The sequence below is a fragment of the Opisthorchis viverrini genome, assembly GCF_000715545.1.
Source record: "Opisthorchis viverrini unplaced genomic scaffold opera_v5_261, whole genome shotgun sequence".
Classification (NCBI taxonomy): domain Eukaryota; kingdom Metazoa; phylum Platyhelminthes; class Trematoda; order Opisthorchiida; family Opisthorchiidae; genus Opisthorchis; species Opisthorchis viverrini.
The window spans coordinates 27,833-55,704 of record NW_008751917.1 but is presented as its reverse complement, the minus strand read 5'-3'; the positions used below and the strand labels follow the sequence as shown (position 1 = coordinate 55,704).

The following is a 27,872-nucleotide window of genomic DNA, read 5'->3' as shown; positions in this document are numbered from 1 at the left end:
CCCTGTACTATTTTACCAAGAAGTTTGCATTCGTGCTTTTGTTTATTTGGAACCTGAAAAATGCATGGCCCACAAGTTTGAGTATACCACACTGTCAACAATCAGAATTTGTCACCAGCAAAGTCAAGTGATAGCTGATCTGTCTGTCACTTTCTCCAATGAGACGCTGTATGTTCATCGGTCCATCGTTCGTACACTCAACTTGATGGTCCGATTAAACCATGTGACCCACGTTTTATTTGTTTATCCAACTGGTGCAGAACCAGGTTAGTTGATGGCACTGTCAAGTGGACGCGAACAACCTATCGTAACTGTGAAACCAGTGCTATTCGGTCGGAACGTATCGATCAGATGAACATGATCAGCACACTAATCCGTAGCTGTGTAATCGGATTCAGCTGGAGCACATGAGATATCAGGATTTTTGGCATATATAGTCTACCTGATTTGAGCACGGCGAAACATGTTGCAGCTTTTGTGGCTCCTACTTATTTGGAGGCCTATTTGTGCAAAGTCGCAAGAGGCAGCACCCGAACAGGTGCATCTGGCACTTGGTGGTATGTTTCTCCGCACCAACCTATTTTCATTCATGGTAAAAACTTCCAATGGAAACATTAATGCCATTATTATTTATATACAAGGTCGGGATAATAATAATTGTATGTATAAGCATACTGGTTGGTTGGGGAACTAACCATCCATCTGTTTTTTTGCAGAATGTTTGTTTTATTCTCATTTTGAACGATGTAGGTGGCTGCTTAGAACTTGTGAACGGTTTGCGCCATTGTTCCGCAGTAGGATTTAGAAAGCACAAGCTCTTCACAATGAATTAGTCTTACTATTTTATGTTAATAGTGTGACCTCTTATTGCCGGATAACTGTTTCATAACTTTCATTGCTTTTTCAGATCGGGCTGATATCATTGTCGTTACTTGGGTCACTCTGCTTCCAACCAATTCATCCATTGTGCTGTACGGAACAAGTGAACTCTTGTTGCAAACGGCTACTGGATCCCATACCACGTATGTAGACGGTGGAACGGAAGAGAGGGTATTTTATAACCATCGGGTCACGCTACAAGATCTTCTACATGGATATCGATACTGTAAGTGTTGTACCAAAACTATGATTCAGATATGTTAAACAACTAGCTACATTATAATGCGTGACTTACCAACCCCTTTATCCCTTGGATCAAGGCTAAATCATGAAGATACTTACGTGGATTTTGGTATCAATACAGGCTAAGACAACGCCTCTTCACAGATCCCAGTTTGCTCAGCTGAAATAGGCATGAAGGTAATTCCAACTTCAGAAAATATTTCAGCTGTATCAAACGGCATCGAAACTCTCCAATGATTTCAAAAAGCTTCCTAGTCAAGCGTATACTGTGTGATCTGAAAGTCTATGTGCTGCAGTTTGCTAGTAACTGTAGTTTATCAGCATCCTTTAAACAGGAAATGCAGTCTTACCAACCAAAGTCGCATCAAAAACGTCGCTTTTAGGTTCAACTGTGAATATTTTCAAGGTGCTTGCCTCCAAAATTCTTCTGCCTGAGTAATATCAGACTTTGCCTAAAATAAGAATAGTAGGAGGAGTCTGCTGTGTCCACAGTTCTCGTGCGGTGTAACTGCTTTGCTCATGGTCAAGTCACCTATGGGGGGGTCTACTTTTGACCATCAGAGGTAAATATCACCCCTCCAACGTACCAAAATCAGCATTTGTAACTGTTGACGAAGAGAACCGTGTATCCTGTCGTTGTTTTGTTCATCTTGATTCACAAGCACCTTCGTTGTCTAGAGAATCCAAAACACGAGGATTAAGTCACACTCCTAAGGACTGAATATACGAATAGTCGGAGATTGTCTTTATAAGTCGAGAAGGAATTGATTCACGGTGCTAAGGCAGTCTTCTGGTAGGTTCGTAAACAGTTCTTGGGGAGGATATTGCTAAACCACCCAAACACAAGCATATCCTACTTTGAGACTCGCTTCATCTCTATAACAGGACATGAAAGACGCCTCTCGATGAGTTCATCAGCACCAGTAGCTCAATTAAACTTTTCGACCTTTATCAGAAAATTCGGACTTACCAAATAGCACTTGTTTAATGAATATAATTTAGGCTTATCCCAGTTTCAACTAGAATAGTGCTCTCTTTTCGTAATCATACCTCCTGAGTATCGGCTAAGACCAAAACGCTCAGAAGCGATTTCATTCTTTCAGTGAAGCCAGCCTAATTTGAAAACCCGGTAAGCACTTTGCAGCTGCTTTATCCTCATCATCAGCAGTACACATCTCACGAAAGATTCAAATCCACGTGGGAAGTTTCACAATCCAGTGGAATTATCGATTAGCAGAGCTGCTTATTGTATCAGAGTTTCATAAAACTTCCTCCTGAGACGTTGTCACTCGGGGAGCCAGTCGATACATGACCATTTGATGTGGATTCTCATTATTGAAGGATGAGTGACGCTACGTCCGGTCCTAGTGAGAGCTAATCAAACTGCTGGTTAGTCACTCTTCACTAAACTGTAAGGTGTTCGACCATTTACCGGACGGTTGCGGATTTGAACCTCTCCGAGTTTTGTGAGATGCATGCTGCTGATAATTCCCAACGAGGATGACACGGCTGTAAAGTGTTTCTTGGATGTTCAACATAGCTGGCTCCACTGACAGAATGAAATATCTACTAGATATGGTCAAATCTCCCCATTTAACTGTAGAAGTTAAATGGATCGTTTTTAGCAGATATCTTGAGCAGAAAATGAGATAATGCATTCAAACATAAAGATGTCAAAAGTCCGAACTGTAATAAAGTCGGCCGACAGCCCCTTCTGAGGGTATTCCAACCGATTTGGGTCATCCGGAATTACACTCATTTTGCGCACTTGCACTCAGCAACAGCAATAACAATTCGATCACGATGAACTTATTCGGTACACAGGACGGAAGGTTAACAGGTAGTTGGTCAATAGACCAATGCTCCGAAAACATGTACATTCAACTCCATAAACATTAGTGGAATAACGACCACTCTTTGTGACCAAAATGTCTGACTGTTTATTTGCTTTGTACTGGTTGACGTTTACAACTTCAGTGAATAGGTCAAAAACATTCGTTCGTGCCACCAAACAGTACTTAAGTCTCAGTCACAGAACTATGTAAACTGTTTCAGTCAGTAAACCATTACACTTAGCTTTTTTCCCAGGTGAACGTTCTCCCATTCAGGGTCAGAATCCACCTAATGCACCGTCCTACTTAAAAGATTAGCCCAGTAGTAGATATCTGTTGCACCATTCATATTCGTTTTGCAGATATTACAGCGTACAAAACGGGGAAATGGACACAAACTTGGGTTTGGGTGACACTTATAAAGACGGAAGGTTTCCAAATGCATACCTATGATCAACAGTGCGTTTGTTCACTAACACCACGTGTAATTTAGTTTCGTCAAACTTTCTATAATTTTCCGCCATTACCGCAGACGACGTAGCAATAGAAGTGCTCTTACATGATTCACATAGAACCTTCAAATCGAACTCGCTGATCCAATTCCGTCAATCATAATTCAGGTACTCGACTGATGAATTTATGTTCACACCGCACGGTAAACAGTTTTACTCAAAAGGTTTAGCTAAAAACGTTATGCAATCACTCTAGGAGAATCTTATTTTTGTCACTTGGGAAGATTTCGGAATCAGAAATACCCGCCTGTCTACCTGTCTTCAGTAGTCCGGACAAAGACGCAAGCACAGGCAGGCGTTCCCAATGTTCGGGGTACACTTTTAGATTCTCTCACAAAATTGCTTCTATTTGGATAACTATGAGAAAACAGTAAATTTACCATCACTGCCGACAGCGTTGGCAATTTGGAAAAGGTACTAATCTTATGGGATATGTCATCTTTCGATATTATGAAACGGTTAAATTTTTTGGCCTCCAAGAGGGAAAATATTGTCGTGTTTATTTTGAACCTCTTTCTTATCTGGTAGACTATAAATGCGGTGATGGAAGTTCATGGTCTCAAACGTTCACATTCCGAGCCCTGGCGGACCATCCGTTCTGGTCTCCTCGTTTGGCGATCTTCGGCGACATGGGTATTACAGACAACTTGGCTCTTCCAGAGTTGGTGCGCGAAATAAACGAAAAGGACAGTTTTGACGTGATTCTACACAACGGTGATTTTGCCTACGACATGGATACTGTGAGTAAACATGTATTTTCTTAGTAATGTTCAAACTTTTTTTATTCCGCAGTCGTTATTTTCTACCCGTCGTTTGCCCATGGAAAAGCATTAGTGCCACTTTAAGGCCATCACGTCCCTATAAAGACGGTTGCCAGGCGTTCTTATGAAGACCTTCAATGAGCTTAATATAAGCATTTTTACCTTAACAACTCGATGGCTCATCATTTAAAATAAGAGAGGGAAACCAAAATGCACAATGGAATACATATGGCTCACGGAAAACTTCCTGAACACAACGTCCTTCATAGCGCATTTATTACACGCAGAAACGGATGACTTACTGCTAATTATTCGTGGTTTAAAAGCAGGGTAAAACAAAACACATCCGGAGTCTGTATATTTACTGCCATCTTGTTTGCACGGACCTCCTGTCCTAATTAAAGCACACCCAAACGGGGATATAGTAAATTCCGGCTTTTATTTCTTAGTAGAGCTCATCTTTGGATGTAGGCTTATTAAAATGCACGTCAACACGTCTCAAAATTTTGAGATCAAAAAGAAGAGGGTAATGAAAAGAGGTGGAGAATTCCAGAGCTTGGCAGTTCTAGAAAAGCAGAACAAGGCCAAAAAAGTGGGTAAAATGACTTAAGGAGATGAGTTTTGAAAATTACTTTTTTTCACGCTTTAGAACAAATGAACAGCTTTATCTCGGAAATTTGCACCAGCCGGAGGGCCGTCAACAGACAACTTAAGTGCGGTCCTTGGGCATTCTATGGTCGTGAATTTTTATTTCTTTAGCTCTGAAAATACCACCCCTTCTTGACTACGAACAAATTTTCAATGCCGCTGAATGTACAAGACACCGATTAAGTTTTCGGCATGCTGGATGGAAACAAGCTAATAAGGAACTTCTAACACACCAGTCCTGTAGATCTTCTTATTTATTCTGACATGACCGCATGATTACTAGAGGTGAAATTTTTAAATTTAGCTATCGTAACTTGACATCTTGTTGCTCACACAAACGAGATCATTGTTGGCCTGGGTGAACTAGTGACCAATGTTTTTGTCCGTCTTCCGTCAGATGCCCAGGAACTGTTGGATTCGGTGCCAAACTCCTGTCCAGTTGACGAATAGCGTGACAGCCACAAAAACTCTAACAATTCCTAGAATTTGAACACCATTTACCCTTCTGCTATTCGGTAATTTAACTGACAAAATAGCTTTTCATTTGCACTTAAGAGCCAATTAAAAACAACAACAAACATGTTATTAGTAACAATAAAGCGAAACCTAGTCAGTACATACTTTTGAAAATTCTCTATTTAGAAGACCATTTTCGATGATCATCCCTTTCAGAACAATTCTCGATTTGGTGACATATTCATGAAACAAATAGAACCGATTGCCTCTGCTGTGCCGTATATGACTGCCGTGGGGAATCATGAACAAGCCTAGTAAGTGTACTTCAGATTATTCATCTTTCTTGCCCGAGCATTTCGAGATTCGAAAAACATCGTAGTGTACCACTTCAGTAGCACTGCACTGGTTTATTTAAATCAATACTACACAGCTGTTTGCGATTCCAGATGAAGAACAAAAAACAAACTATTGAAAATTTACTCGACTGACATAAATTAAGGACAGATCCCGACAGAATCACATCTAAATCAACAACTCTTTGATGAATTATCAACATAAATTCTTATGCAGAATCGGAAATTTTAGAGCTATACACCAGTGGATTATCAGCTGCCTGGCTCACACGACTGAGTACAGTTTCATGACTAGGTTTGTTGTTCTGATGCGGCAGAAGAAATTTAACAGTTTTCCTAAAGGAAACTACTCATAAGGTTGCTGAAAACTCTTCGACAGCCCACGACCGATTTCGCCCTTCTTGGGGCCAATCAGGTCGGCGCAGTCCTCAAATTTTCGTCGATCCTATGTTCTACTTGAACCCAAGAGGGGCGAAATCGGTCGTAGGCTGTCGAAGAATTTTAAGTAACCTTGTGAGTAGTTTTTTCATTGAAACATACTGCGATATCTCGAATATCGCTCCAACTGAAACATGAGGCTGCCTGTGTGCAACACATTCAGTTGTAGAATATCATAAACGAGAGATTAAGTTGAGTCTCTCATGAAAATCAAATTGATTTGCAAATGAGTGTAGTTCTCAAAATTTAGCAGTTTTTCGGACACTGATTGAACTTCACCACCCAACGTGACCTTTGAATATCCAACTTATTCCTGTTCGCCCAGCCTATTTGTGCTAATTCATTCCAAAGCTGCTTTTGGTTTGGAATCGAGATTCAACCAAGTTCAACAGACCACTGATGGGACGAGCAACAGAGCCCGAAAACCCCTCCCATACTCTCACTTTGCTGACAACACTTCAGTAAACTGCAGTATCAAGGATTTTAACATTTCAAGAGCTACCTTGTGATCAGCGTGGTTAAGCAACCCAGAGATTTAATTCCTGTTGTACACAACAATTTTTACAAGCGTCGAATGCAAATCCGCTGTTTGCCGCCCCATTATTATTGGTCAGAAAGACGTTCACTTACAAATTACATGAAAGGTTTTCAAAGTGACCCTAACAACCAACAAAATGTACCACAATTTATGCAGATTGATGACTTACAGGACAAATGTAGGGTTCAATGCCACGCATATTCTTGAAAACTAAATATTAGAAGTTGTTAAGGCTCACATGTTGAGAGGTTGCCTTGTTCGGGGTTGTTACACAACTTTTTGCAAGCATTTTTTCGACTTCACTTCATGCAGTTAGTTCCTGTTGCCCACGATTCTTAGGCTCAAGACAGCCTCAGGTAGGAGATTTCTTTTGGTGGAGTTACTGTGTAATTTGCACCAACGAATGAGTTTGAGTGATCTCAGGCCAAAAAGACAATGACACGTTAGCACCGGCCAGCAGTCACCTCTCAGTTATCTTGTGCTTGAATTTCATCAGTATATTGGTCGGTTCCTATGCAAACCTAACTCTGTTTCTATTCATTTGAGCAGATGTTTTATGTTATTTTTCGTTTTTTTTCATAAATGCATGGTACGTCATTGAATAACTTACTCCGGATAAATTTCTACTTAGTCCGCAGCAACCGATCCAATTTTCACTGTCGTTAGACGGATTATGCATATCGGTCTTCTGCCTCAAACTTGCAACTGACTGAGATCTTTTGGGTACTGTACTCTGTGACCTTTTTCAACCTATCTGAGCGTTACCTCATCATCAGAAATGGGGAGTTGTCAGAACGGAGCCTCTAATGAGCCAATAATGTTGCTCCAGGTAACATGCATATTGTCAACTAATTCAAACAGCACAGTCAAATTTTACATGGTCAGGAAGGTAAAAACGTTCACACGGTATGAAAATCAGTGCTTGTTTAGTCGAAATGTTTGGATGCTATGGCATTTTTTAGTTACTACTTTTGACATTCCTCTGCGTAAGTTCCGACAACGTGAGTTCCTACTTTGCTTTCCCTGCTCAAGTCATCGAAGTGAACCGAGGACGTCAAGCAGTTGCTTCCTTCGTTCAAAATAAGACTTCTAGATCATACGACGCCTGTAAGGTTTCTTAAATATGGTCATCTTTGAGTCTGTCCTCAAGTCTTGTCATTAATAATGTGTTATGTTCCCTTCAGACAGCTACCAAAAGGCAAGGTCTAATGGACACAGCACCTAAATTTAAATGATGAAGCCCAGACTGAAGAGCTGCATTCGTCATTCTTGCACTCTCGGTAGTAAGCCTTACCCCAAGCACGTACAACAAGGGAGTCAGCTAGGCAAAATATTCCCCCACTAGTGGATGCAATACACGTAACCGGTCATTCAAAAAAGGTGTTGGTACTGGTGACATTTGACCCTAGTGTGATCAGTAGCAAATCATATCCAAAGCTATCCCTAAGGCTGCTACTGTGATAGAAACGGGTAGTATATGCTGATGATAACGACGTCAGGAAATACTTTGAAACCCCAAGTCCGCAGTTCCCAATACCTGATAGAAACAAAAACAGTTTAGGGCATTTCAGTCCACATGCCAGTGATTTGTGATGTTGCATTGGCCTTATCCGTCGACCGTCATCTTTGCACCGTTTTTATCTCCGGCTTTCAGCAACTTCTCAAACTACAAAGCTCGTTTCAGTATGCCAGGAGGGGACGGTGAATCACAGTTTTATAGGTAAGCGATACTATCGTTTCACTTCCCAGTATTTATCTGGTTTGTAGTGCCACGATTGTAAGTATTGTGGACTAAAATTGCATTCACTGTGAGCAAAACCAGTCGCATTAATGCATATCACCCACTCACAGTACCGTAAGGAGCTTTTACAAGTCATTCTTTCTTTCTGATACGCGTAAACAGTAGCAATCCAACCTAGCCTGGTATTTTCTAACATTGCATAAGTTGACCCGACAACCTTAGAAGCCACACCAATATACTGATATCTATTTGATCACCATCCGGAGGTTGTGAACGACCTCTCAACCGTCCACCTAGCTCTGATAATATGATGACACCCAAATCCCCTTTCAAAAACAAAGAACTGTATGTTAGTTCACGGTCTCAACAAGGAATGGTTTTCATAATAAAGGATGATCTTACCAGAAGGGCTGTTGTCTGTGCTCGAATTATCAAACTTGTTCCGGCAGTGCTGACCGTCGCGCGCAGTGCCCCAAATTCTCTGTTAATGTGCATCTGTAGAAACGCTGACAGAACGCCGCCTACAGTTTTAACGTAGGCAGACTCCCGGCGAATGACTGGAGATAACTTTTCTGAGGTATCTGACTATCATAAACATTTCTTCAGCTTTATTTGTAGGTGATACTACTGTTAGCCACTCTTGTTTTAAAGTACCGTATTTTGTCCTTCCATCTGAATGGGCAAACATAAAAGACAGGATTTTCTAGCTGCCAACATTTTTGTGTTTATTACATCAGCCGCTGAACTAAAAGCAATCGGTTTGCACCCTTACTAGGATCAAAGCATTGAAACAGATCGTGTCACACTGTAAGCTAACCAGTTTTGATTGTTGCTGACAACTTATGTCAAACTCTTTTGTGCGCGCCAGGTAAGTCAGAATCGGTTAATCAGACTAGCTTTACTGAACGCTAGCAATCGTAGAATGGAAATCAAGGTACCTATATAGGGACATCCTCCTGACTAGTGAAAAGTGTCTTTGCCGATGAGAGGCAGGCCAGAATCTGAGAACCTCTTTCACATCCGTATTTTACGTATATGGCATATTCCAGAATGCTGTGGTATCGAAAACAGATGAAGCCAAATCACGTGATGCTCAACGAAATCTGCTGTTGTTGCATGGCGTGTTAATCGTTCGAGTGAACTGATTGTCCTGTGTGGTTGTCGACTTGTTAAAAGTAAAGTGGCAGTAACTGATACTTTGAGAACAGGTTCCGACCGAACGGTGCCCTACCACAAATATGCCTCTTCAGACTGGAAGCCTCCTTGGTAGGAATCCTTGCCCAAGCCTCATTGTGTCCAGATTATTGCCGGGATTCAGAATGTTAGGCGTTTTGCTAATTGTATGACTTCTCTTTTCGGGTAGACAGAAAAGTGACTATGAAAGCTTTGTTTTAAGCTGACATGTTCCTTGTAGGTGACGCATCGCAATGAACAATCCTCCAGTCCTTCGCAAACGCTTCTTTTTCAAGTGACGTGCTCGGTTAACATTATTTTGATTGCTATTGATAAATAGTGAGGGCAGCAAATATACATCGGCAGGTTAAACTTTCTCCTACCCAATTCAAATGAATAAAAACATGGTTCATTCATCCCTATCCATCAAACTATCAACCCGTCAGATTAGTGTATAAGAAACCCTAGTTCCTCGTGAAAATATTCAGCAGTGTGAATGTATGTTTTAACAAGCATACTAACAGGACGACAGATATTACATTTTATCTGACAACATAAAGTTGGCTTCAAACTGCAAATACTCGTTATTCAATAAAATTGGTGTGTCCGCTAAAAAGCCTTGAGTTACGGGTCCGTGAGAGTAACAGCAATTACGTTTAATTCGTGCCTACGTCGCCACTTTGCTCTTTTCTGTCGAACGTTTTTCACTGTTTGGAATTGTACCCTCACTGACGAACCAGATGCATTATTGGTTGTTTGTGCTCCAGAAGTTGGAATAATAAAAAATATAGCAACTTACCGAAGGTAGAAAAATTTATCTCAAGCGGTTTTAAAGAGGACAACCAAATTTCTAGTTTTCGTCACGAGATGCTTTGAGCAAAAGCTGCGCACTTCTACTTGGTAGAAACAGATGGCAGAATTTGTAGTTTAAACACTCAATTCAAAAGGACGAAATTGGAGTACACTACTTTAGCATGTTACAGCACATAGTCAACCTCCTTTATAATGACCATTTTTCAGCCATTCAGATCTTTCTTCTTGAAACAAAAAACAAAGGACATCATCGAACAAACGCAGCCCACCGCAACGTGCGTACTATTCTTGTAGTACGTAAACTTTTATCAACAGGCATCAATACTCTATGTTTTTCATGCAGGACAAACCATTTGTCTACTAGTCCCCTAACTCTGGCGCGTCTTCTACGTGTTAGTTGCATACTGTTGTATTTTCGGTGTGTAGTTCGGACCATCTTGCAACCTTTATGCCATACTCACCGATGGCGTCCCCAGAGAGCGTCCTGTATGGGGCAAGAAGACCTGTAATAGAATAACTGGTGAATTACTCTCCGTTATCAGCCTTTCATAAACGCTGCTCTGATTGCTAGAGACAGAACCCCAAAAACGTGCTTAGGGCTAGATAACTTGGCAATCCACTAGTGACCGGGCTGGTTACTGGGATGCTGGCTGTCCTCCCTGTTCATATTCTCCGCCTTTTTTTCCACGTGTTTTCCGAAACCAGCAGCGCCTGTGATAAACACTCCTGGGTTTTTGATGGCTATGATTTCGTAGGGCGACCCTTCGTTGTCTTATTCTCGGTTGTATCGATTCATTTAACCGTAACTCCTAAGCAGTAGATAGTAAGCGACGCTTTAGCAGTGAGTTGTGTTGTAAGGATAACAAAAATTAACGGGGTTGTGAATTTATGTTTAGCTTCAGATGATACAAGTGAGTATGAAACTGTATGTTTACCTGTTTTGATTGACATGTGTACGCTATCAAACATCCATGTTTTCTTGGTACTTTCAGCTATTTGTTACTTCTAATAATGAGTATAATTAGTATATATTGATTAACTTAGGCGATCAACTGCCTGGCAATTTGACGATAACTGAAAAAAGATTTGAATACTTGGATTCACCTAACCTAAAAGGGAATATTGTGTGCAAGTTTTTTTCTTATCTGCAATCAACTACATATCCTGACATCTAATTATGGAAAGTAAAATATACACGTTGGGATTGCAATAACTAGTTTGATCTTAAACATGATAGCCGGCGACTGGTTCAGTAATCTCTATTGGGGGAGCTCTAATTCTCACTTGGCTCAGGCTTCTCAAGGACATGTCGACACTGTTCGCCAAATGCATACATCACCTTCAGGTTACATTCAATGTGCACTGTTCTGTCAAGGCCTCAGAAGATCCGCCGTACTCGTGGACTAGCATTGTCACGTGGGGAGGAATTGGAAAACGTTTCGACTACCACAAAGACGCGGACCGATTCCAGAAGTGTCGTGCCTCTTACTACACAACTGAATAGATCGACAGCTTTTGCATTATCACGTCATTGCAAAGCCCATTTATTCATCAGTAATTTGCAGTGGTGATTCACGAAATGCGAAATTTGGAAGATTCCTAACAAGAACGAACTAACTTCATACTTCAATAAAGCAGGTTGACTCATATTAAAGGAACTTAAGATAATCCTCTGAAGAAATCTGTTCTCACAAGTGGTCACTGTTTATTCAGCTTGTCAACTTTCCGTTGCCATCATTATGGGATAAGAACCGTTTTCTACTAACAGCGAACACCGTCGCATTCGGATTCATTCAGAATAAAGTTTAGCAGTGGCCTTGGCTTGACTTTGAAGTGTCGTTTGAACCGGTTGCGCTCACCTTATGTGTCCTACTATGGAGAAAATCACTCTTTAGACTGATTTCCTCTGGATCCACCCATACATTGGCTTGCTCACTTAGGGTAGTTTGCACATCTGCAGTTCAGCTAGTAGGAAATAGTGTCTTGCCGTTGGTCCAAGCTGTTGATGGGTCATGCTGAACAGGGATTCTGTTTTGTCCAACTGCTCCATTTCACCGAAGTAACTCCCCGAGAAACCGTGGGGCTCATTCAACTTGCCTTTGATATCCGACCGCTATTCAGTTCACCCAAGGTTATCGAATGAAACACATCTGTCGGGCTCGAGACTGTCTGTGATACATGCCCCATTTCTTGGTTGTTGGTCTGTTCGCCGAGCTTGGGAGTTGAATTGCAAACGTTTCATCACAAATTGAGTTGACATCGTCAGTTCAGTGCAGTGCAGTGTGCTGACGATATCACCTCGATTTACAATGAAACGTTTGCAATCCAACTGCCAGGCTCGGCCTACATACCAAAAACCAAGCAGCGCACTCGAGCTACCTACATTTCACAACAATGCCGATGCTCCATTTCTCTTTTGGCACAAAGGATATAACCCATAACAGTAATCTTCACATCTGAATTATATCAGAAACCAAATCACAGAACGAGTGCTTATATCCTGACTGGCGTGGTACGTTTCGCACTAAAAGCCAGTGACCATTTTTCGTACTCGAGATTTCGTCCTTTAAGTCAAGGTTATCTATACTGAAAAGCAGTTCTATCTTTATTGGGAACCGTCAGCAGTGCGCATCTCACGAAACTCCGGGGAACTTCGAACCAACGTCCTTCTCTGAACACTTCACCGTTTGTTCAAAAGTGGCTGAACGGCAGTGCAATTAGCCCTCACTTAGACAGGACATGGTGCCACTCATCCTTCAATCACGCAAATCACATCATGTGTTGACTGGCTCGTCGACTGGTGATGAAATTTTCATTCCTCTTGCGCATTTAATCTACCTCCGGTCTATTTATTGGTTGTTGGTAGTGTGAAAAATTTGGTTATTTCCAAGCGATATTTCTTTCCATAAGTGAATTTAACCTATGCTGAGGATCTGCGAGTTTGTTTCTGCCGCTGTGATACATTAGGCGAAGGTTTGCTTGTTAGTGCATGAGTGCGGTGCAGCCATGCTTCATCAAGCCAGACTGTCTTCGAATTACTAGTTCCCATTCCGGCAAGCTGCGATGGAATTTCAAGTGTGCAGTTGCTAACTCCGGCAAAGAACCCACCTCGGTATTTCACATACACATCAACGTAGGGTACGTCATTGTTATGGTGTCACCCTCCATTTTTATTTTTGAAAGAAGCGACGAGAAGCAAATCATGTTTATTCTTAAGAGCTTGAAAACCAGAGTGAAACATAAGTCATTTATTTCCGGTATACACTAGTTGTAATTTACCACGATATATATATATAATACATGTGCCTCAGCTTAGCTTGAATAGTAGTACAAACTATTTCCAACAGGACTTCGGTCAGCTTGGTATCCCGCACGGCGATCATTGCTTTCGAAAATAAACCTGCTTAGCCTTCGGACCGGTACATTTCCCTATCATTTTCGTCATCTTTTGGGAGACCAAGGATGCCGATATCCGGAGCACTGTGCTTATTTCATACGTAAACAAATGCCTCATGACAAAAAACGGTTCCGAAAAGCTCTATCTTAAAGCAAAGAGGTTCTCTCAGTAGTTTCTTGGGGTGTTTTGCAACTACTCGTTTTGGGCTTCTAACAACGGTGCCGACGGGACAACTCATTCTTTGGGTTCTGATTTGGTGACCTGATTTCGTCATGGAGGAGAACCTTCACGTTTTTCATGGACTTTTTGAGATGAATTCATAATGGGGTCACTGATGTGAGCATTCTCATTGATTCACAAATGCACTGTTAGTACCCCACAATGGTTCACGCTATGTCACTAATGAAATGATACTAGCTTTGATCTCTGTATTCGCTCATTTGGCTCCGAAATGCCAGACGTTCACAATGGAATATTATTCCATCAACCCGCGAGATCGACAAGCACGATTAAATTAGACTAGCCTCAGTCACTTGTTCAATTAGGTCTGATGTATCTGGCATTTATCATCCAGCTGCTTTATTTAATTTCTAGAGATTGTCAGTTCTTTTTTCGAAGCCAAAAAGAGGAGTGGTGCTGTATAATGAAGATTTACTCCCGTAAGTTGAAACAATCTACAGCTGTACGGCTGTTTCTTCTCTTTATGAATCAGCAGTTGCGCGCATTTCACTAAGGTTTAAGGCGTCACGTGGCCTCCTCCATGGCCTACTAGCCAGAAGGTTGGGGGTTCGAGGCTCCCTGGATTTGTGTGAGATTCGCACAGTTGACGAATTCCAACAAGAATGAAACAGTCGTAGTGTGCTTGTGGGCTTTCCAGTTTGTATTGGCTTCACTAAAAGAACGAAATCTCCATTAAAATTCCCAGATCGCGGCACAATACCAACAGATGGATGGTTTGTTTTAGACAGAGTAATGCGAGCAAAAGCGTTTACGTTATTGCCACGAAACGCAGCAAACCATGCGGTCCAAGTGGCCAAATAATCATGATTTGACTGAGGTGTGAGGAGTATCTAAAGCATGATGGTGTAACATGAGACACAAATCAAAGCCCTTTTACACACACGGGTTGTGAATGACCAAGATACCATTGCAACAAGTGATGACCATGTACCTAGCAGATATACTGCATTATAATCCCCCTGAATAGCTAATCGACTATGTAGAATAGGACAATGCACAGAATCTCCCAATTGGAGTCACTAGCGGATGTCAGAGAGTCATCCAGTAGAATCCGTAATTTCCCCCTGATTGAATAGCTCCGTCGTTTTCACCAGATTATACCTTACTCTATGTTTGTCTCCTTTCGCCCCCCTACAGCTTTAATATTGGACCGGCTCACATAATTTCTTTTTCATCTGAGTTCTACTATTACCTGTCCTACGGTTGGAGACAGCCATTCAGACAGTATGACTGGCTGGAACAGGATTTATTGGTAGGTCTTGCCGCAGTTTTAGTTTTTTTTTCCATGTATTGGGTTCCATCTAATAAAAACTAATGCCAGAGGCTTCTAAAGGTTATAGAAGTATGAGCGGTCCATTCTGTACTTCGAAATATACTTGCAAACCTAAACAACACGAAAGCAGTGAATATGGAAAAAGTTATCAGTATTGTTCTGATCTGTTTTTCGGCCCTTATCACGGACGTAAACCGTGCAAGATTACATAGCAAGTCCAAGAAAAATAACTGTAAGACGAACGCTTACTAGGGAGATAATTTCCGTCACATGACGGGTGTTGTAGTAGACAAAGTTCTCAGTCAAACAATTTCATGCACATGGTTGGTACGTTTTAGTTAGTTAGTTAGTTAGTTAGTTAGTTAGTTAGTTAGTTAGTTAGTTAGTTAGTTAGTTAGTTAGTTAGTTAGTTAGTTAGTTAGTTAGTTAGTTAGTTAGTTAGTTAGTTAGTTAGTTAGTTAGTTAGTTAGTTAGTTAGTTAGTTAGTTAGTTAGTTAGTAGTAAGTTGGCGGTTTGTTTCCCAGTAAGAATTAGGGGCGCTCTGGTAGGACGATATCAAGAAGACGCTTTGAGATCGATGGTCTTGGCGTGGCTTCTGAAACGTAGGATCTGGTTGCGATATCAACCAAGTCAATCATATCAGGATGTGTACAGATACTTGGGGCTGTGGACATCAATCTGCTCTGTCAACCTTTGTATCACTCCAACTACATGCGATTACAATCGTGAATACCGTTCTGGAAACACACTTAGACGTCCGACAAAGTGGTCGGTTTTTATCTTCAGTCGAAAAGCAGAACACTAACGAAAAGTTAATCTCATTTTCGTCCTGGTAACTTGATATAAAATGCATGAATCCCTGTTTTAATCCTACATTGCCAGTGCTAAGGATTTATCTTAATATGAGAATTTGACAGAAGGCTTATTCCACGAGAAAAAGACCGTGCGGTATGAGAATACACGTGTGAACATATTCGTGATAGGATGTGGAATAACTTGATGAAAAATGCCGGTTCATGTTTGCCTAACCCCCTATCTTCAACAGTGATGGCCTGACAAACGACTGCAGCTAGTGGGTATTTTTAGATGAATGAAATTGTTTACAATACGTGTATTGCAATCGACTGCGGTGCAAATGCTGATTGCAGTTATGGTGGGGCGTGCACGCTTTTGCGACCAGAGAATCAGTACAGTTTCAGTGCACGCACCCAAAGGCTTGAAGCACTGCTATCTGGCTGGAGATGGAGCTTGAGTACTGAGATCCAGTGAAACTTATTCAACTGCTGATCATTACTAGAAGCCAGACATGCCTTTCATGTTGCTGATTGGACCACATTTTTATTGAACCCAAAATTTCATCCAATTTGCTATTCCTTACTACGATACCATCTGAACAATGAGTATGCAATATATGGTGCATGATTTCTTTGATCCTCTTTCCTTATAATTACCGGAAAGAATAGTTCATTCATCCGCTTGTCTGCCAATTTTAACTTCCAAACCAATTCACAATTGTTTTGTTTAGTACACACTGACATGACTATCACACGTCGGAGCGATTCTTGGTCCAAACGAGCTGCCATCATTTTTAGTACACTAAATCATTTTCACATATTTTTGTGAAACCGCATCATATGTGGTATAGGTGCGACATCAGCTTATCGGTCAATGGTCGAGTTTACAACCCTACGGTGCGCTCCATATTAATAAACGAGTCAGAAACCTAGCAGCTGCGCGCAGAGGAGGTTTGACCATCACTATCTTTGAAGCATTCCTGAGTGTGTTAGGAACACCGGCTAAGTGATGCTGGATTACGTCGAATGGTTCCCCGAGAGAATAATCCGCCTATGACAGATTAATTGATCACAATCCACAAGTTGAGCTTGCTTAGTCACATGTCCGCATGCCAGTTGACAGCTTCCTCGGAGATGGCGGAACTGAGGAGTGACAGCGAAACACAGGAGGCCAAACAATGCTTTGGCAAAGAAGTATGAAAGTAAGATGAAGTACATTCAGCAGTGCTGGTCATTGGTGTCTCCCTGAATGTGGACTCCGTGACGGAACACACCAATGGTCAGAGACATTGTTAGACATATAGCAGTCGAACTATCACTGGTGCTCATGTATCCAAACGATTGCCATCAATGCATGGCTCCCCCCTTGATCTTCCCAGCGAAGGGTCCCTGACCACCCTGTATTTTCGCGTCAACTATACCAGCTACCGCCTCCAATGCGTAGCTATCTACCCGACTGCCCCAAATCATCGGTGAACGCAAATGGGGCAGGTAGAACCATTGTACGGAAAGTACGTTGTTTTTGCAACTGCTGATAATGATGACGACAAATTTCCAATTCATTTTCAAAGGACACAATCACCTGCATACATCACAAGCGGCCTGACGACAGTGCGCAAAGTTTGCACAATAAAAAACGAAGGGCACGCACCGTCACAGTGCAAGGGTTGTTTATTTACAACCTATCTGATCACAGCATCTTTGCGTCTGCAATGCTTGTCTGCATCAGCATGATAGCTGTTTGTTGACGTAACCCAGGTATACCCAGTTCCAGTGGGTCCAAGTGCAACCTTTAACTTCTATCGCTCTGTTCGCTAGAAAGTGTACCGAATGATATTTTCCCATCATTTTTTACTAGCCGGAGTGTGTTCTTTTTGAATATTTAACCAACATCGCCTTTCCTTTCACTTCCGAATGTCACCACAAAAACCTGACTGATGAATAATGAAATTCCTTAAAAATTCAAGCCTTCCTGCAATAATTGTACTCACCAAATGGTTTTCTTCGGAGAATTTTTTGTTTAAGTAACGAACTCTTTCAGCTGTATAAACTTAAGAAGAGACCATGTCATGGAAGTCTGAAACAAATGAATTGATTTTTGGGGTGTTTCCTATGAGGTTCTAACAGAGGGAAAATGTGTTTGTGATGTGTTTCGTAAATTTCTTAGATGGTGACGAATGTGCGACTGACATCCATGCCACACTCGATACTGGAACCAACGTGAGGAAGACGGAATTCTTTGGACGGATGAAGGAAGCTTAGTATGCATGCTGACAAGCTAGGCTTTGATTTTTCCGACGAAATAAAAATGAGTGTTTTGCGCGGTCCAGTATAGGATTTTATCTTCACCTGCCGTCGCATGCCATAAACAACTAGCTGTTGGTTTGTTTGGCGAGCTGGGAGGTTTGGTTGCAAAAACTTCTTCAGTAGTAGCTGAGGTCATCCAATCAGTGCATAGTGGTTGTTGATTTACGGGTTGATACAGGCTGTACTCACTCAGGTTGAACATAATCGATCATTGGTCATTTGGCTGGGTCTTCCTACTTGATTGTCTGTTTCCGTTTTCGCTGGTGGGTAAATGTCCGGATGGCCTTGAAACATGACCTTCCCACCCAATCTCGCCTCAACCTTTGTTTGTTTGCCTCCACAGTGAATCCCGTTTCTTTGTCTGTTGCTCTGATGACCGGGTCTGATTCAGTGTTACCACTGAGTTGGCGGTCTCTCGTTCGTAGCGTTGCATAGATACGGGTGACTTCGATGTGCCGCTTGCCCTCAGGAGCACGATGCTTCTAGGAATCTGTGCACCAAGATCCTTGTGTTCACCAAATTCAATTCGTCTCCATCCTTATCTCTACGTTTTTATATAAGAGACAGTTGGTTGTGTCGCTTGATAGCTGTGTTTTCTTTCTCCATCCGTGTAGAAAGTTCTGTTCCAGTCTGTCTAGTATGATATTGGTTGCAGTCTGTTGTTTTTTGCGCCTTTATTAGTCTTGTCCCTTGGTCTCGAGCCAAGTTTCCTCAATGTAGGTTAGTTGGTTCGGGCCATCAAAGCAACAAAAAAACGGGACTCATTATTGAGGCAGACGAACAAATTAGTTTTAGATCAGTTGGCTGTTGATCCGCTGGCCAAGTTTGGTAATTAACACACCCAGGTTACCAATATTATGACATATTTGCCCAAAAAACAACTGGAGACCGTATAGGTCACGTGACAAGGTTACCCGTACCTTCAGCAGTCAGAAAACAGGCCGGCCAAAAGGAGTGCTCAATTAAACCACTAATGATCCGTCAAGGTCATGCGATATTATTAGACCCTACATCAACCCATGCACGCGCAACAACGTTGCACTTCCACACATCACCCACCGATGATTTTAACTCGAGGAAACGTTCGCAACCAAATGTTCAGCTGGGTGATCAAACCAAGACCTATCATTTTAACCCGAGGTACCAATATTCTGTTCAAGTGCAAAAAATAGATATTTGTTTGCTTGCCAGAAACCTTAAAGTTTACCGATCACCAAATTATTTGGATTAAACTACTCGCGAAAATGCTGTACCCAGCATTGCCGAGAATTACGAAGACGTGACTGCGTACGTTACTTCTCAGTACTAAATCGTTGAGGTACGCAAAAAAATAAAAGATTTTTTCAACCGTATTGTTTTACGCGAATGATCGATTGGAACACAAATTCTACTGTCAGACAACGTATGACTTCACAGTATGCAGAGCACTGCGAGCTGTGGAAAAGCCGAAAGTTTTCGCCCGCTGTTACCAGCTGTCCAGATAATTTCGACATTCTTATTTTATTAACCGCTGCTTGAGTAACAATTTTCTAAAAATGAGAACATGCAGTGAGACATCAATGTATTTCCTTGCAACAGCTCCCTAAAGCGTTGGTTTTTAACAAACTTTTATTCATACAGCACTGTGAAACATCGCCTCTGGTAACCCTACATCGTCGTTTGGTTGCACATATTTGCCCGTCTTCATCCGTAATTTTTCCTCCAGGATGCCAATAAACCAGAAAATCGCCAGCTGAGGCCTTGGATAATCGCTTTCGGACACCGCCCAATGTACTGCAGTAATAATGACGATGCGATGCATTGTGACAATGTCAACAATATTGTTCGGACGGGTTTTCCGTACGGAAAAAATGGAAGCAGTGGCTATAGCCTTGGACTAGAAGAATTGTTCTACCAGTATGGAGTTGACATAATTATTGGCGCGCACGAACATTCTTATGAGCGTTTTTGGCCAGTGTACAATCTGAAGGTGAGTTTATACGATTCAGGCATACAGTTACTTTTAATTTTCTTAAAATGCTGACAAAATGAAGAAGTTCAGGTGATTCGCGGTTCGGATAATTTTTTATCACTAAAAGTGAACTGGTTGTATCCTCTTTCTGTCTGGCCGAAGTCATTGTACATCACCAAAACTGGCTAAGTAGAAAGGTAGCAAAAATCTCAAGGTAGTTTTTGACAGCTCCCATCTATGTGTCAAACAATGTGTGGAACGATGAAAGCATGAACTCCTATTGTGATGGTTCTTGTTCAGGTTTTGACACTGATATCTGACACCGATCGACTGGTTTGCGCACCTTAGTGAAACATCCTCATCCGGTAACTCTCTCTAATTAGCTTACCGTCACCATCGGTTTGGCGATAGTCGAACTGACTGAGTGTCCCGAATTACAGATGCTCAAATCTGACCGAGTTTTAGTTGAGCCACAGGCAATCTGTAGACTCTTGCATTCGGTATCGACTTTACCGCAGCTAGAATCAAGTTTTTAGCCCGCCCAATATAAATAATCGCCCCGTGCACAACTTTGCTTTGTAGGTAAACGAGTGGCAAACAGGGCGCCCAAACCATTGTGGTTTTTGGTCATCCACCTTATTTGAATGGCACCAGAGGGTGCAATGGGAGAATATTTCTGACCTGTACTTCCATCTGATGGTTGCCTTGACCACGCAGTATAGATCATGACGTGGTGAATGATAAATTTTTGGAACACAAGGAATTTTGCAATGGACAATATGTTTATGTGTCGTGATCATTTAGTCAAAAATTGAGAGCAGGAACTACTGCTTAATGAACGTTTTGATTTGGAGCTTTTGGTGACCATAAGTTGTTTATTGCAGTCCAAAAGCCATCGTCTCAGAAGATTTGAGTGCACTTGGTCACAGGCTCTTTAAGTGGGCTGGACCGCTCAACAGATCACACTGAACTATCTGAGAGGGTCAAACTGCTAATACGTATCCCTTCCACGAGATGCAATTCGAGCCACCAGTTTAAGCAGTTTAACTAACAACGGTCCAAATCAGTTACGCGGTCTGTTGTATAGTTGAAGTCTTTCTGGATAAAGACGACTGTCTAACTTTTTTTTCAAAAATCGTGGTTTAAAACAGTGAAAGTGTGGTTGTGTTGAAAGACTCTTCATCCGTTCAAAGAAGCACAAAGTATCTACTCAATGCGCGAGCATAAATCTACAATGAATTAGTGTTCGTAGGTCTACTGAAGGTTTCAGTCATCCTTCTCCAAGCTGCAGAACCAATCCAATACTTTCGGAGTTGCACTGCAGATAAAAATCTATCCCTACATTTCGTTTTTTGTTGACTGTTGTTTGTGTTTGCCTTCACCTGTTTCTTCTTTCAAACTAGACGAGTCGAATGTACAAGCAACGAAATTGAGCGTTGATCAAACGACGTAAAGCAATTCCGTGTGATACACAAGATAAAACGCAGATCTTGAAACGCTGGAAAACATCGACATTTTTACCATAGTTGGTCGCTACTTGTGTTGTTCAGCAACTTTAGTCGATGTTCCACCAACAACGATTCAAGTGGCCATTGTTTGTAAGGCAGTTTTAGCTGAGCAACTTTTGTTGGGCAGAGGAAAAAAAGCACAAAAGCAAATATAAATTGGTTTTGCAGTTACTGAAAACGGAGTTGAATTCCGCGCTAGCTATCTCGCAGATTACATGTGCGATTCTGTTGCTTGTGACTGATCATTTCAGTAGGTCATCAGTCCTTATGTGGGCGTGACAACAACTACACCTGATGCGTTGGATCTAAACCTCTTTCGGAAAGTTTCATCAGGGGGACATAACCAGATCAACAGCGTGACCCTTCTATCGAAACTCATCTAGCGCATCGAGGGCATACGTAAGATTAGATTCCTATGCCATTTTACGTCATCATCTGGCTGGTCCACATTTTGGATTTATTCTGCTTTCGATATCAAATATAGTCCAAAACACTGTTCTCAATTCATAACAGTCAGTGTTTCGTTGGTGTAATGCTGGAAAACTTTCAGTTATCCCTGTTCTGAACCCCCTTCTTGATCAGCTTGTGTTTTGTCTATCTAACCGAGGCTAGGGAGATCATGTGAGATAACCCTGAAGCCAGCTTAAGAATCTGACCATCCACAAAGACAGTACCCATGTAAGTTACCTTTGCCTGGCTGTCATAAGTCTGCTGTATTAGTCTGGTCGGCAATCTAGTGACACTCTGCTCAAGTACATACATGCCAAACAATGTGTCACATGATCTTCCTTTCTACTCTAAAGTGAATAGCCAAGGGATCGCCAGATCAGACCCTTCATGATTTTTAACTTTATATGTCCCCAGGAAAGAAGCATTACAATCGAACTGAGTGGAATATATAAGTTATTGACCCCTTGCATTATTTTGCACCTGATCAATAGAGGCCAGAGTGTTCTATTTTTCATCTAAAGCTTGGATAAACTAAGAGCAAATTCTACGAAACAGTTCTGAAGAAAAGCCATTAGACATCAGAATGTTGTTGCTTCCTGAGCAGAACTCATCGACAGTGAATATTCTGTAACCTTAATTTATGTTGAGAATCCATTATATTGGTGAAAGAATCGTAATCTATTTCTGGTAAAAGAGCAACTGGGTAAGACTTTCGTTGGATTTTGCTGTCTCCAAAACATAACACTTGAAGCCCATTGGTTGTTCAACAGTTTCCCATAAGGCGTGCACCTAATTGGATATATTGTTGGTGTTTTGAAGGTATCCGCAGTATAGTTTGTGTTTATTGCTGGATTTGCCGGTTTCGATAATTAATAGGCTATGCCTAATACACCACTCATAAGGTTGCTGAAAACTCTTCGGCAGCCCATGACCGGTTTCGCCCTTCCTGGGGCTAGAGATTCAGCCGGTTTCCAGATGAATGCCCCCATAAAAACTAAATTTGTGGGTGTATTTCTATCATTGTGACTAAGCTCCTTTTTTAATTTTATTAGAAATATACGGCAGTTCGATGGTAGAATAGGGGTAACACAAAACCGCAAACGAATTCATGGAATATGAGACCTTTACTAGACATGTTCAATAGACAGCACACTAATGGCATACCTTATTAAGAAACAATTTATATCATTTTCCGGTCTCCGTAAAAGCAGGGAATCTACTACACTTAGATTAACCGGACTGCAATGTAACTGTTCTGCACACCCACACCGGATATCTCTTTTCAAACTAACAAGCTGATTAAGAAACTGTCCAGCTGCGAAATACCTAAATCCCGTAAACAACTGCAAATAGACTGAGTCAGTACTATAAGATCATCTTGACTAATACTGTTCCACAGAATAAGCATTTTGAAGTGGTCATGTTTTCTATGACTTGACTCGCAAAATTTCCAATAGCAAGAACAACACCATAATATGTTTTTGCCTGTTTTTATCAGGTATGTAACGGTACACCGGAAAACCCTTATCTGAACCCTCCAGCACCAGTCCACATTGTCACAGGATCAGCTGGATGCTCGGAAGGTATGGACCCTTTTACTCCCGGAGGAAAACCCTGGTCCGCCTTCCGATCAGATGACTACGGATTTACTCGAATGCACATTCACAATAAAACTCACCTTAGTGTGGAACAGATTTCAGTGCAACAGGTAAGCGCTACAATGTTATGTCTTATCAGCCTCAGTCATAACTTACTGCTACAGGTAGGACTCTCCTTTTTAACCCGCTCCAAATAAGTCTGAAACAAGGGTGAACTGCCAATTCATTTGTCGTACTGTTTCAGCGTAATTCGGGAAGTCAAGAAGATTTGCCAACCGGTGGCAGTATAAATATGTCCACTGGTCCTGCTAGACTGAATGTTATTGTCTTTTCTGAATGGTTTTCTCAAAAAAGGCTTCATATATCTTGCTGTTGACCAAAGTCTCAGCTGAATCCTTTTTTTATCTTTTTAAACAAACTCTATTTGAAAATGTAACCCATTATTTAAGTTTGAATGATATCTGAGGTGTCGGGGCACACTTCAGTGCCGCTTGTGAGGTTTCCATCTTTTTCGGGCTTCTTAGGTAGACTTAATCTACTAACCTCTCAAATCGCCTGCTTTTTGGAAAGAATTCTTTACTTCATGTTGGCAGCCACTTGTTTGACGTGCGTTTATTTTCTTCACCGAATACTATGTCTGTAAACTGAGAAAGCGGGGCCCGGTGTTGTTTCTGCTGATGATTTCGCAAGAGTTAGGTCAGGATATTTGTACTGGAGTTTCGTTATTCCAAACAAGAGGGGTCGAGTAAAACATTACGACGTTTAAATTTTTCAAGGAAATGGTTTGGCTTCAAAGATTTTAGCTTGGATGTCACCGCTGTTATCGTTTAAGGCTGCATTGTCGAAGGGGCGCCCTTAAAATTTCTTTAGACAGTCTGCTTGCTGCAACCTATACAAACTGACAGAACGTAGTGGGTAACATTTCATTTCGTAAAGTTCTACTCGAGGTTCATCATTCTATGCGGCAGCCAGTCTGGTTAAACTTACAGTGATAAACCTTTTGATGGGCAATCTATTTGAAGATAATTTGGTCATTTTACCATCACTTAATTCAAGACAGTCAACACTAGCTTCATTGTTCGGTCTTATTGGAAGCCGTTCCATATTTACATAATTCCTCGAGACTATTTAAGCTTTAGTGGTGCCGGCTGCTTATATAATGGCAACTTTCCTGTCAGGTTGGTTCATTTGTCCGTAAAAGGTCTCCAAATCTGTAACCGTTATGCACAAGTTGACCGTACAAATGTGACATTCGGTAAGTTGCACTGTTTCGCTGCTGTTTTCAGAACACTCTACATGACACTCTAGAAGTTTACCGCTATTTGCTACTATGCCTTTTGAATAACAACCACTTATCAGCGTCAGTTACTCGGATAACGCCCAACCTTGTCTTGCTCGAAGCTTGTCGAAACGGACATGTTGGTAGCTGCAGTTGAAGTTATTTATGGTGTTGCCTAGTTTCCACAAGAACAGAGGATGATGTCAAAAATACAACTCAGTTCCTAGTTGAACTCACTGGTCTGGCATGACCAGAAGCGAATTCCCTCATTTTCAATGCCTGCTGAAAAGTGGAACACACCGGAGGCTTTCGAGTTGTAGTCACATCCACATGGTCCGTTGAAATCAAAGTAGTTTTTGTCTACAGCGACAGTAGTGTTCATGTTTATGGTTCACGTGAGCAAAACACACAATCATTTGTACAAAATGATTCTTGATAGGATGTACTGTCGTGTGAGGTGTTCCAACTACCAAGGAGCCGGTTGGTCTCTGTAGTGGGTAACCAACATATCTACCTTACATGGGTGGGAGCCCTAGCGAAAAGATCAACCGTGCAGAAGTAAGTAGTTGTCAGTGGTGCACCTCGCGAATCAGAATTGGCAATATGGGACGACGATTAACCAGTTAGAGAAGAACGGGACGCAATGGAGTATGTGCACCCGGGCACACGTGTGTGCATGCTTATGTATGCTTCAGGGAAGTTTGGGCAGGACCTTTCTAAAGGGATTCCCCACGATGTACATGATGCTTTTTTTTCAAACACTGCCAAAGTAGATTGCTTGACGAAATACGTTTATTGTACGGTTGCCTAAAACTCATTCGTAGTTGATGACTAGTTTTGCTTTCCTTAGAGCTCATCAGGTACGCTCAATCTCCAAGTTTCCATCAATCTGGGCGCCCAATCGCATGCAACTCGGAAAATTTACCCATTTATAAATTAATCTTGCTTTTTCAACGAAAGACACACGTAAACCCCAGGTAAATCTCTCGTTCAAATGAATATGCTGCACAGAGGCTGTCCCATGACCCATTTGGTGCAGTACTTAACATATGTGTAAATAGATAGATGGGTGGTTATTGTCTCCAATAAAGCTGATGAGCATCTACGAGCAGGCTGATGGCTAACCTTGACAAGCATTTGGATCACCATCCTGGAAAATTATAACCGGATGGCCGGATTTGGTAAGTAGCGCAATGACCGAATGACTCTCTACATCCAAAAAACAATGTCTAGTCCTGGTTCAATTGCCTTAATTAGTTATAGGTAAGTGCGCAGTTTGCCTAACGAGCCCTGCTTCCGCCCTAGTGTTATTGCTCTGCTGAGTTCACGTCAAAAAGAAAAGCTCTGGGCTCAATTTTCGCTGTTACTGGACCACATCAAAGTGCATAATCTTGACCGTATCGGGGTTTAAACTCCAAATTCCGGAATGCAAGGGGACCATGTTACCGAGCGTAGGCTGGTCGCCACATGAAGTACCACGCCCCGAAAAGATGAACAACTTAAGGTGGGTTTACTCAACGTCTTCAAAGATGACATCGTAATTGGGTTGGTTGTGTCGGTTGGCTGAACCGCCTGTCAGAAACTCCCATTCAGGTGACGCCACGGACGAATAAGTCTTGCTGGATAATATTTTCACGAGTCATGGACGGTTGCGGAAACCGCCGTGACGCAACCCCTAATGACGTAATGACATAATTCGTAATAACGTCCAGCAGGAAACTGCTTAGCACTTCAGATGGCCCCAGCTCTAATTCCGGCATTGCCAAAGCCACATATTGTAAATAAGCTCTAATATAAGGGTTATTCGAAATTCGGGTTCGCTGATTCAAATCTCACCACAACAACTTCACCAGGAAAAGAGGAAGACTGTTCAACCGAGAGTTACGTAAACTCGATCGTTTTATCTTTCCACCGCAGAGTATTTGAGTGATGGTGCAATAGACCGCACTGAAGGACCTTTGAGTTCGTCTGTCCTCTGCAAAAACCGAAATCGGCCTAACCCTCAGGCACACACTGAAAGCAGGTTCTCTTCAAAATGGTGCATTTGCACTGAATGTGCTATTATTTTGAAGTCCAAAAAAAGTGATAGGCAAAGAGATTAAGCTTCCTGAATCGGTTTTGAAGCTTTGACACTGAACGTTTTTGTGCTGTTCTTTTTTTCAGGGTCCCAACGGCGTTGTTATCGACTCATTTACAATTGTAAACAGTCATCATGGAAAAGACCAGTTCACCTGCCATCTAGAACCAGAAAGTCAGGAAAAACCTTGGACTGCAATCCAACCAGCGAAGAAAGCCATATTGAGGAATGTTGGAACGAGTCGCGCCTGGGCCCGGCTTTTTGCACCCTAAAGATGTTTACCCACATGAAATCCATAGTGCTGGCCTATCATTCCTGATTTGTCACTTTGCGTTTGATGTCCCCCCACAAGAACTTTGTCACACATACGATCTTACCAGTTCCAACCACTTTTTGACGTCTGAGGTAGCAGACGCCCAGCCTAACTGAGACACCACTGAGGGGTACTAAAATGTTTCTCACACAAGAATGTTTGCTCCGCACACTTCTCCAACAAGGACATAAAACATGGAATGTTTTGACTTCAGTGAAATCATCATATCTTCAATGCACGTCCTTCATCGGGACATCCCTCATGTTGTGACAGTAAATACGAATAAATTGCATCGGAT

The 27,872-nt window shown here is 41.7% G+C and overlaps 1 protein-coding gene across 1 annotated transcript; it reads left to right on the top strand.

Moving 5' to 3' along the window:
- Positions 1–290: 290 nt before the first annotated feature.
- On the top strand, positions 291–27,872 carry T265_09165 (hypothetical protein; the record flags this gene model as incomplete). The annotated part of the gene is made up of 9 exons (XM_009175176.1): positions 291–557; positions 908–1,105; positions 3,995–4,206; positions 5,548–5,645; positions 8,315–8,380; positions 15,162–15,276; positions 20,104–20,367; positions 23,806–24,015; positions 27,348–27,872. 9 exons carry the CDS (start codon positions 464–466, stop codon positions 27,531–27,533), a joined length of 1,443 nt encoding a protein of 480 aa, XP_009173440.1.